Source organism: Mytilinidion resinicola (assembly GCF_010093595.1).
Source record: "Mytilinidion resinicola strain CBS 304.34 unplaced genomic scaffold BDZ99scaffold_8, whole genome shotgun sequence".
In the NCBI taxonomy this organism is placed as follows: Eukaryota; Fungi; Ascomycota; class Dothideomycetes; order Mytilinidiales; family Mytilinidiaceae; genus Mytilinidion; species Mytilinidion resinicola.
Window position 1 is genome coordinate 607359 of NW_022985444.1, and position 12517 is coordinate 619875.

General features: G+C 48.6%; 1 protein-coding gene across 1 annotated transcript; it reads left to right on the top strand.

The window, feature by feature from the left end:
- Positions 1–839: 839 nt before the first annotated feature.
- Positions 840–5782, top strand: BDZ99DRAFT_519467 (uncharacterized protein; the record flags this gene model as incomplete). The annotated part of the gene is made up of 7 exons (XM_033725421.1): positions 840–861; positions 911–2399; positions 2449–3130; positions 3183–3274; positions 3323–3914; positions 3963–5075; positions 5129–5782. 7 exons carry the CDS (start codon positions 840–842, stop codon positions 5780–5782), a joined length of 4644 nt encoding a protein of 1547 aa, XP_033577754.1.
- Positions 5783–12517: the final 6735 nt, after the last annotated feature.

Genomic DNA, 12517 nt, shown 5'->3' on the forward strand with positions numbered 1-12517 from the left:
TCTCGTGGTGAGATGAGGCTTCTAGGAGGTCTGCTGAATTAATATACTGTAGCAGATTAGCTAGTACAGAGACGCGTATCGGGATCTGAGGCTGTGTCTGAAACTCGCCGCAGGCAGAAAGCCATTCTCATTGATGGCCCTATCACGATGCGGTCTACTATTAGATTTAGCATTAATCCATGGCTAAGGCAACAGCTATGTTCTAAGAGGCAGGGCTAGGGGTGCTCGTTACGCGGGATGAATTCGGAGAGAAGCATGAAAGCGAGGAATGCGAAGATCTTGCGTTTGGCGAGGCGATAAGGCACAATTGGCCTGCCTTACGCACAAGGCACTGCGCGAGGCTGAATCTAGAGGGCAAGCGACACGAGAATACGAGACGACGGAATAGGTGGCTGATGTTTCTTGCACAGGAATGGCGGCAAGATGCAAGGTCACGCGCAAAATTATGCAACTTTCAAGTCCGATTGAATGGACTGAGTGGTAAGTGAGATCGGTGGCTACTCCGTCTTTGAGCATGGCCGCGAGGCTGTGAAAGGCAGAGGATGAAGATGAAAGAGAGTACTCCTAACGTAATCGGAGCTGGTTAAACCGTCAACGCTATTCCCGCGATTAGATTTTCCAGACTAATCCAAGAATGGCGGCATGTCTTGGCGCAGGATTTCACGGAGACGACGTCCACTCGCCTTCAACCTCCTATCTCAACATTCGATTATTCGAAACGCCACAAATTCACTCAAGGCATACTCGGCCTTGTATAGCGCCTCTTGATGCATGCTGCGGTCGGCCATGCACCTCAACCTCACTTTATTGCATAGACCCAAGTCATAACCGCTGATGTGATGGAGAGCTCCAAAGTCACGGGTAACATCCCTGCTGCCTTGAATGTAGCAACAATGTTAAAATTTCTTAGTCGAATATCACGACCCATCAGGAGTATTTCCTTTGCTAGCTTCGCAGCTCACGTCTCGCTTGCCGCTCCGCAATCTTCATTGGAAATCTCCGTCGCGTCCATTACGGTCCATTGATTCTTTGCATGTGGATCTCGTCCCTAGCAGCGAGTCTGCCGATGTATCCGCCAACTTATCGCAGCACGGCCAAGCTACTGATGAGGGGGGTGTTCATCGCCCCAACTCTGAGCATGGACCACCATCCAGCTCAGAAATCCTAAGAGGCTCAACGAAGGAGAGGCGTCACCAGATCCCTGGTCTTCGTCGGACCCCGTATTTGAAAGTTTACCTTTTGAGATGTGACGATTCTGAGACGTACAAGGCTTCCTCTCGGAAGCTGCTCCGGGAATGGGTGAGAACCCATACACCACCTTCGCAAAGTAGCTCCTCGGCGAGTACTCCAGAAAACCATGATGCGTTTGAATGGCTCATCCTGCATGTTGTTGTGCCCGATACACCGGCCGCAAGCCAACCTCGTGGAAGTGGGGCTGTTGGTTCTAATTCAGGGTCCACCGAGAAATCAGGCAGTACCTCACGGTGGACACGTGGTTCAACTACGATCTTTGAGAAGATACGAGCCGACTTCAACCACGCCTCCAAAACTGCTCCAGATCGTGTCGCCCAGGTGCGACTTCAGAAAGATGTCGTTCCGCCTCATATGCTGCCATCTGGCGCTGCAGTGGTGGGTTCGCCGTACAGCGAGAGTCCTCAGGAACACAACAACGCTTGGAATGACGTGATAGCTAAATTTAAGACGCTTATCTTGCTATCATTTAATTTACGCGTCAGCCAGTACGAGGAAGATATTCGAGACAAAGAATCTCAGCGGTCACTTCCTGGATGGAACTTCTGTACTTTCTTCATCCTTAAAGAAGGCTTGGCAAGAGGATTTGAGAGTGTGGGTCTTGTCGAAGATGCTCTCATGGGATATGACGAGCTCTCCTTCGGGCTTGACTCAATCATTCGAGACCAAGCTAATGATAGCAATCAAGACCAAGGCGGCGCATTTCTTCAATACACCAAAGATCTTCAAGACCATGCCGAAGCCCTTCAAAAGCACCCCGAAAACTCAGAAGAGAATGGCGGGCGCCTATCGTTCCGCGATGTGTTTGGAGAAAAGCCTTTGAATGCCACCAAGAAGAACTATCGAGAGTCAATATTGTCCAGTAACATCTCTGTATTTGACTTTCGGTGTTACATCTTCTCTCGACAGCTGTCGCTATTACTAAGGCTAGGAAATGTACATTCCGCAAGGATGGAACTGGCAGCCAAGCTAGCGCGGCCGTCTACCTCCGTTGCTCAGCATTCTATAGATGATCTAAACGTTGGAACCAAATCAAGCACGGCCTTAGAAACCTCGGAAGACTTGCTATCCCTTTCGGAGCTCTGTCTTCGTAGTCTGAGCTTTGTAACCTCCGCTGCTCGGGTTTTACGAGATGATCTGAACACGGGGTAAGTAATCTTGCTTATCATTGTCAAGGATATCCTAACGATTTCTTAGAAGTGCTGTCATGTCGGAGCAAATCCCGAGCCGCCTTATCGACAATTTAGTGTCTTCTTGGACATTCGCCGTAGCACAACAGATACTCGATGAAACTGCTACATCTTCCTTGCCTGTATCAAAGTTCCGGGGCGACGCCACGTCAGGCTCCTCCGGGAAAATGCTATCATTTGGAGGCCGTGCCGAGGAATTAAAAACGAATGTGCCGGAACCGAAAACGATGATTCATCCGAGTAGGTCATCCTCACTGTCCCACCGGAGGATCTCCAATGCAGACCCTCCCTATGCTCATATTCCGCCCTCTGGGCAAGTTGTGTTCGACCACGGTCGTTTTGAAGAACGACCTCCTCCGATAAGTCAGCCAAATGCCGTGCCAATGAGGTCGGGCGTCCACGATCTTGCAGGAAATAGAGCAAGACTATACGTTGTTCAACGCCGCGTTCTGGAGCACGTCGGTCAAAATTGCGGCTGGGCCGTTGGATGGGCAGCATTTGCAGCTACAAAATACTCCCAGAAGGATGATTTTCGTGACATTGACCTAGATGAGACAAATAACGAGGAAGTCGAGCAATCACAGCAAGGAGGAGGCGTTGATGATATCTCCTCGCCTACACTCGGTCTTTGCGAAGTTGCTCTTATGGATGCTCTGTCCTCGCTTGGAGATTTTAGAGTATTCTACGAGGTATGATCTTGATCACTCGCTACTGTACAAGGCTAATATAAATTTGATGCAGAGGCTGAGTGATCTTGCTGTCAAGCATTACATGGCGGCTGGTCAATCTAACTCCGCTGAAAGTATCCTCGGAGATCTCGCGGCGCTCAAGTAGTAAGTCATGCAGCTCTTCTTGCCTCATCTCACACTAACCTTGACCAGCGAGCTTGGTGATTATGCTGCTGCGGCAATGTATTTCAGTCGCATGGCCCCGCAGTTCGCCGAGACTCGATGGAACTTCGTCGAGACTACTATGCTCAAGATGTATGCACAGTGTCTTAAGAAGCTCAATCGAAAGGATGAATACACGCGCACCCTTCTAGATCTTCTAGCCAAATCAGCAGCTAAGAAGATGTCGATCCGAATATCCAGGAAGTCTTTTCACTCAATAGGAATACCAGATGAGAACACTCAGAGTACCTTCAGCTGGCTTGATGACGATAAGGCAGACACCACTGGATTGTTCCATGAGCTATTGACATATTCCGAACAACTGCCTTATGACATCACGGTTCCTATGTCCAAATACTTTGGAGACATTGCAATCGAACCTTATGTGCGCCATTACGATGATAGAGATGGCTTTCAGCTCCGATTGCAAGTTCGTCATATTCTTGAGGATGACATCTTGATCGAAAGAGCGAGGATACACCTCATCCATGTGACTCCAGGACAAGGTAAAGAAATGTGGTTAGACCTCGAAGACACGATAGTTGTCAAGAAAGGACTATTTAAGATTTGGCTTGATTCAAATGTAAGCCATAGTCTGCTTGAAATGTTGTACTATACTAAGAAGTGACAGGTCAATACTTCCGGTTCTTTCATTGTAGATAAAATCGTCATTCAAGCACAGAAGATCGTTTTTATGCACGAACCCATCGCTAAACCGAATACCACGACTCCGCTAGGAATTTCCACGCCTTCAATGACAGCGCTGAAGATACCGAAGAAATCACGTATACTTTGTTTTCCCCGCGTGGAGTCGTTCCAAGCCAAGGTTGCTTTATCTCATTTCATACATATCGACCGAGCTCGATCGATAGAGATTCGATGCTCTAGTGGCTGGAATGATATCAAGAGTGCTGAGATCCGAATACGAAGTGCGTCCGCAGGCTTGAGACTCCGTACTGCAAATGCCGAAGTCGTCTCAGGAGAGATTGTCCTAAGCGATATATCGAAGCCCGGGGTCATCCATATTGCAGACATGTCAACGAACTCAAGCGCTACGATCCGGATCCCTTACGAGCTTGAGAATATCCTGCCGGAGCTCTCTATCAGACTTGAGGTTGATTATATCACTGAAAAGGGTCAGTTTCAGATGGTTGATTCGTCGGTGATCCCGATTGAGTTGCCTCTTGACGTCAACGTTCATGATCATTTCAAAGGAGACGCATTGTTTTCACGCTTCAACATCAAGACAGCCGGCAGCACGCCTCTAGAGGTTCTCAATGTAAAGCTGGATGGCTCCGAGGTATTTGACGTTCAGGCTCCGAGGAAAATTACGACACCTTTATTCGTATTTCCTAAACAGCCGGCATCAGTCACGTACAAAATTACCACGAAAGGTTTTTCCGGAGCAACTTCCGTCCGAAATAATCGGGGGAAGCTTGAAAGTCCAACCCTAGGACTAACGGTTGACTACCGTTGCCTAGATGAGACTGTCCTCACTCGAGCAGAGGGCATGTTCGCCACCGCTATAGAAGGAGGTCCACTTCGTCGCCTCGGTCGGTTACTCGTACCTGCATTCGTCGATCGTTTGTCGCACACGATCCTGCCAGGTCAATTCGAGAAGATAGCACTGCTCGGTACAATCAGCCTTGGTTCGTTCGAGGACTTGGCATGGTCGGACTATATCGACAGCTTACCAATGGTAATACGTGATGACACGAGGAGCTGGCTGAAGAAATGGCATGATGTAAGCATAAACGCACTACGATGCCATACTCTGCTGACTTCATTGATTTATAGACCCATTCATCCATCCCCCTCGACCCCAACCCCGACTCGCCCCACCTCTCCCTTACCTCCCGAACAATTGTCATCACTGTAGCCATCCCCCAAACCCACGTGGTCCACACCACCTCCCTCCACCTTCTCCACCAAGACCATAACGTGGCCCACTCTGCAAATGTCTCCGCAGTCGGCAAGCCGCTCATGGCCGAACTCCGCATTAAGCACACCCGTCGCTGGGCTGGCAGTCCCGACTCCCTCAAATCCGCCGCCCGCATTCTCGATGCCAGTGACCCTATCGAGTTCGTTTACGACCTCGAAGCTAACCCGGACGTGTGGCTTGTGGCGGGGCAGCGCCGCGCGCACTTTTCGGCACGGGAAGAGGAGGTAAGAGTGTTTCCGATTATGTTACTGCCGTTGAGGGCGGGGAATCTGTTATTGCCTGGTGTGGATGTTAGGCCGAACATTGCGCAGCAAGGCAAAGATGGGAAGACGGATCAAGTGCAGGAGGAGAATCTGACTTCTGAGACGGACTTTTTGAGCCATGGGGAGACGGTTTTGGTTATTCCAGATTTGCAGAGTACGACAGTGGGACTACATAGGTTGGGGCCTGGGGCGGGGAGCGTGTTGTTGGAGTCGGAGACAAGGGTGGCCGAAGAAATGGTATTGTGAGTTGAAAGAGTAGTAGTAAAGTTGATAAAGTTTTTTGGCGAAAAGACAGAGCGGACATGGTATTCAGTGGGGAAACCAAGAGATGCATGTCGCATCTGAAGTTCTTTAAGCCTGTGGAGGCCACCCAAGCAGTGGTAGACGAGTGTGCACAGACTTGTGGCGAGGCGCTCTACAGAGGTACGCTAAACATCATAACGGCAGTTCCGTTCAGCCTCCATAGTCATTCGACATCTCCCCTTTGCCAGAAAAAATTTTCGACATGCCAGACTCTTTCGGAACTCCCACTAGCTCTTTTCCACAGCTCTCCATACGGGAGAGCTCCAGATCATAATGATTCAATCATATGACATCAGTCACGACATGTCATTAAAGGTCGAATTCAAAATATGAAATTCTTCACTAAGTAATCATCTAAAACTATCTACTACATCAGAAACTACGTTAAGACGTTGCCTTGGACTTCTCTTTCTCTCTACGATTTCCCTTATCAGCGCTCTTATCTCCTTTCTCAACTTGATATTTAGCACTAGAAGCGTCGGACAAAGCAACGCCTACCGACCCATTCCTCTTCCTCGACCTCTTCTTCCGAGCAATACCTGAAAGCCTGTGCTCTCACTCAAGATGAACATTGAGTTCCTTACTGTTCATTTGTGCATCCTTCGAGCAAAGAGGTACCATTGTTCCAGGAATAACCGAGACTGGACAATGCTTTGGCTCAGAAGCATTGGCGAGATGCGTGTGTATGTGCGGGTCATGATATAGTTTTGTGTAGCTATAGGGCAGATGGCTGGGAGGAACATGCGACCACTGAACATTACGCCGTCATACCCGAGGGCAATAGCATTAGTTGTCTCAACCAAGCGTTCAGGTCGTTCTTGTTCCCCTCTCGCATAACACCAGCACAGATCATTTTCCTCGTGCAGATCATCAAACAGCTTGTGCTTATCGACATAATCTTTCGGTGGCTTGGTCTTAATATGGTAGGCAATGTGGAACCAGATGGATGCCCAAGACTTACACCTTACAGGGCTCTTCGACATGTCAAGATCGCGTGGTGCTGCCGGCATTTGCTACTACCACTCCCCAGCACATACGTTGTATGATAGGTGGATTTCGGATAACGAATCCCAACGAAATTCTCTTTGCAAAGCCGGGCCACAAGACCAGCGCCCATTTTTGGCAATCTCCGCTAATGTCAGAATGTTTCCCCCGAACATCAGGTTTAGAGTTACTACCTTTTTATTGCCAGCGGCCAGGGCACATTTCAAGTATGATCTCGCTTTTAGGGTGGCTAGTTGGGATACCACCCTCCGGCCAAAGCTCACCATACCATCGCAACCAATGTAGTGTTGCCAGCGAGGTCCATGTTGCTTCTGTCGCTGCACGCGATGGAGGCTCAGTATTACCTCGACTTTCACATTCCAAGCTATGCCCATGTTATAAAAACATTTAGAGCGGGGTGAAGCCGACCAGGGAACAAGACTCATTCCACTAATTTTCTGTGTTCGTTTAAAGATATATTGTGCATGAGGCCCGTATATTCCTATTATATGCAACGCAACCACATTTGGTCAACGTTAGAAAGATCTTGGAGCAGACTTCGATGATTCTTCAAAGGTGAATTCCGACACCAGAACAAAACCCATCGCGAGTTTTGATCGAACCTTTAGACAAACATATCGCTAACAGAGTGAGGTATTCGTACTAGGATAGAGCCATGTTCCACAATTTCCGACCTTTGTAAAGCCCCAGGGTACAAGTCTGTGCACTATTTCTGGAAGCCTTTTCCCGATCGTTTGATATGTGGATATACCCCAGACGACGACGAGAGAGGTCCATTAGAAGCATTTAGATCCGCTTCGATTCACGCCGCCTAGGATTATGCGTTCTTCCTATATTCCTTACAATGCGCCGGGGTACCTCAGACAGTAGCAAGCAAGGGTGCACACAACATTGTCCGGGTGCTATACGATGGCGAATCCGAATGGAACCATTCAGTGAGATCTAAATCATCCGACACTCAAGGCTACGCCATAAAGGTCTACTAGCTGGATTTCCTGATCTCGACATGCGGAAATGCGCCACAGCTCCAGGCGGTCTAGAACTACAATACCGACACACGCAGCATACTACATCTCGTCCCAGCTTCTTCGATGTGGCGAGTGCTCATTTCTATCGCATCACGTTGGTTTGGCACACTCCTGGATCCATGGGATGTTGAGAGGAAAGCCATTGAGATGACGCGACAGGACCGCATGGCGCCTCGACCTAAACTTCTTTGCCCAAAACACGGAGACATACCAATATAATCCTCTCTATTTATCGCAAGAAGTCTTGGTTGAAGGTAAGCCGAAGCACGAGGCATATGACCACTGTCAGCCAGCTGTCGCTACCCTAGTGCAGAAAAAGATCTACCAGGGCCGCCGGACTTCTATTACATAATACCAGGAGATTGGTAATGGTGAATTCAGGTCACTCTCGCGTTTGTATTCCTATTCACTTGGGAATTCGACGCAGCGCCGTGGGACCACAAGCCTTCCAGCCAACATAAGAAATCTCCGAGCTTTGGATCTGATCTTAAGACCGCGGGTCAGCTTTTCTGCCCAACGAACATGACAAGTATCCTTTATATTTTTAGATCATTCCAGAATTTGGTCGAGCCACAAACTTGCAGATCAATCCCGCGACCCGCTGCTGGAACATATTCCTTAACTTCGTGCTTGATGAATAGAGGGCTTCCAATGCGCAGTATAGTCTGCAGGTTGACTCAACTTTCCCAAGTTTTTGGCACGATTTCTCCGAAACTAGCGCAGAGCGGCAAAGACACATGAAAAGTAAACTCATATTGTGTCGATGGAGGCAATCAAGGGGCTACTCGTACCACATGGCTCAGTAAGTAGTTCGGCAGATGCAGGACACTCAAAGAAGGAAAGCTGGCTCTGTTTTCGCTTTGGAGTAGGATCGATGTCAGCAGTGATAGACAACCGATGATGTTTCCGCTTCGGCATATGCATGGCGGCGGTGCTTTGCTGACCGCTCCGATCATCAGTTGATGTCGAGTACCTTGACAAGGACGTTTGAAGCGTGGCTACGGGAACCGGAAGACCCGAAGTTGAGGGGACGACTGAAGAGCTGGCATGCAGGATCCCTAGATTATGTCGGCGAGGACATTCGTATCGAGTCTATCCCTTTCTGACTTGGCCACATAAGTATTTGCATTCATCCTGAAGGCCAAACTCTCTGGGCACTCTCCCGTGTGGTACTAGTGAGATTCGAGGAGTGTTTGAGCGAGGAATATCAGTGTCTGCTTGCTTTAGTCCTTTTCGGAACTTTCGAGGATCGCCGCATTCATCATGTCTTTGCTATGCTTGGAACTAATCCGAAACCATGTACGATCCAGCCCCACGATCTTTCAGAAGCGACAGCTCATGACTGAAGACTGTGCAGTACCTGTACCAAGCTCCACCCATGGTCGTTTGGGCGCGTTTGGTTTTTATCCCAACATATGTCTGCGAGCACTTCGAAACTTGTTGGGAAACTAGAGGACACCAAGTGCCATGACAAGGTACCAAATTGAATCATAATCCAACGAAGAAAAAGATGGGTGCTATCAGGCCATTTAGCGAAGGGAAATGCTGATTCGGGTTTGGCTATCAGAGTGCAGCAGACCCTATACGGCTTCTTGAATACGATATTCAACATTAGCGCACATGGCTCCTTAGAGAAGAGCAGTTGGTGAGCAGAGAGAGCTCAGCGATCTCTACTTGCTACATAATAATGGTAGTGGATAGGTTGTTAAGTGACTCCGCCACTAGACCACACCAACAGCGTAAGGTACTAGTTACTGTGTCTGAATTGCTGAGCGGAATTGCAGACACAGTACTATGATATACCAGGGATTGTTGTCTGTTTTGAAGCTCAACGAGTGCGGCTCGGTCATGCAAGTTTGAAAGTGGGCCTTTTTGTCGATTGGTCTGGACGAGACGAGGTACCGGTATCAGGGTTTCCTCAGACAAAGGTTTTTTTAGCTGGGAAGTCCAAGCCGCACATGATGGATGGCAGGTGTAGTTTTGACCTTTATACTCAAGATGGAACTTAGAAAAATGCTACCAGTAACTCTCGCCCCTGGTGTTAGGAACGTTTCAGCGTTCGTTCTGGATGCAAGCGGCTTAGCATGATCACTCCTCTTCTCGAATGCCTCCATGCCTCGCATGAGGCGTCAAATTTGTACGAGTACTATTGGGGCCACAAACCATGAGATGATCCTAAGCAGGAACACGAGCCGGAACCCAAGACCCATCGTCTCTGTAAGCAGGACTAGTTCGATGGACAAGGTTTCTCGAATACAGCTAAGATAACAAAGTTTGGCCGAACCCCGTACCCTGTTGTCGCCAGAATTTATAAGGTGTATTTCCATGCTCGGGAGCACGAAAACCCTTGGAAATTCTCATCAAATTGAGTCGCTCTGTGTTTGATTTATTCCTAGTTGCTCCGAAAATGATACTGAGAGCATGAACCAGTCGGAAGCCTCTTTTCAAAAGAACAACAGACTGAGTCATGCAGCTATGATGCTGACAAGAGCTGAAAAGCTTCACAGCAAAACCCGGGTCTGATTTCTGATCTATACACTGTTCGGACCGGACAGCACAACGACACCTTCATGTCAGACTGTCGATACTTTGTCAGAATCCAGAATCATCAGATGCCATGCACTTGGAATTCTTGACGAATTGGAGATGCACATACGCCTCTTCTTTGCTCCCGGATTGACATATTAGCATTTGGAAGCTAGTAATTACTCCGACACCATGCTGCCTGAGCTCCGACTCTTTTGCAACCAGAGGTTCAGACAGGGCGTAATAGACAACGGAACAGCTGCCAATCCATAGCCTGTGAATCAGTAGTGAAGTTGATTTGGAACAAAAGTCGACAGCTCATAATCTCAGAGAGTCGAAGGTTCTTTTGTTAGGAGTTTGAAACCGTTACTAGTATAATAGTTGTTGATGGCATAGTTGGTGCGGAAAGGATTTTTTTTTGGCTCACTGCCCCACCACTTCTCATGGTTCATAACTGTCTGACGGTTGATCCTGAACTGACAGCACATGGCACATCATCGTCTGATCCGGCCGCATATTTTTCGAAGGAACTACAGGAACGCCGTCATGAAGTTGTGGCAATGTTGGTTCCTCGGAGGCATATCTACGCCGCGAATGGACTGAAAGTTCATCGGCTCCAAAAGAATACCATCAACCTGTAATTACGATATATTTCGGTACCTTGAAATATTAGATCAGTACTCCCGAGATGCCGGGCGAGGAGGAGACATATCCTCTATAGACTTGACGTCTAGCGAAGACCTTCGAGAACGAAATCAATACCAGACTCGAAACACCTACTAGCTTCCTGCAGCCCCGTTTTGATCTTTGATCGACCGCTCCACCAAAAATCTGGTAAATTCACTCCCGAGTGGCCTAAATTGGAAGACCCATTCGATCCCACATTGGCCAACACCAGATCTAGATCACACAACATGTCAATGCCGGCCGTGGCATTCTTGGTCAAAAGTTCCACCAACGATCCAATTGGCATACTCATAGCTCTTGCAGTACACAGTTTCGATCCCAAAATGGCTAATACCAGATTCCAGAGCACACACCATGGCATTTATGGCAGCGACAATGTTTTCAGTCAACGTACAGAGCAAAGATCCCGGAGGCACACCCTTCGCCGGTTGCTGTACGGATTTTGATCCCAAAATGGCAAACACTACTGCTGGGAGCACACACCACATTAGCGGACCCGGTATTTGCTTTTGATCAACCGACACACTAAATACCGCGAGAGAAACTCCCATGGTACAGCAATGCTGAAGTCCCAGAGCATATGTATGAGAAGTGTATCGCGTATTGAAGAACACTCAGACTTTCCACTCACCATCAACTAGTCTTACGAACGTGTTTTCTCTGGTCAACCGCTCCACCCCAGGTGTTGTGCATCGTTCACTACGAAGCTGAACTGCCAAGCAGGGCTCGATACTGTCGTTTTTGAAGAACACTCCAACGCCACACCAATGGCTACGAGTGGTACCACAGGATGTTGATCGACCGCTCTCCCGAGCCATCCGTAAATATCTCAAGAGCTGAGGTCCCCAACCGCGCCATGTACGGATAGCACATCGCTTCTTTAAACACACACCGCCTGCCATCGTGCCATAGGTTTCAACAGTAGTGATGACGAAATCGCAACCACCATTGCCCCCCCACGCTCTGTGCTTTCGATAGATGACTCCATCCTAGCCCTTCATCCATTGCGTTGAGATGCCGAAACGGCCTAAGCAACCATAGACAGCTCAGACTCAACATTTTGGCAAGCTGCCCGACTCCCACCGACCATTCCGTACGTTTCTCAGGGTAGTATTGATCAACCGCTCGCCCTAGCCATCGGCCATTACTTCGCGATTTTCAAGTGCCCAGCCCTTATAAGCTAATCCCATAATGCTGTTAGCAAAAAACCCCCGCATCCCACTCCCTATAGTTCTCCCGCTTTCGTTTTGATCAACCACTCCCCCCCCAGCCATAGAAACCTTTTGCGTCCGCCTTCAAAGCCCTCCAGCTCCATGCGCTTCTGTGTCGGATAGTTGTTGGCGTAGACCCAACTCCGCACCCACCATAAACCACATCATCAACATGAGGTGCACCGCTCCACCCCTCTCATTGACACCAACAACATCAATTT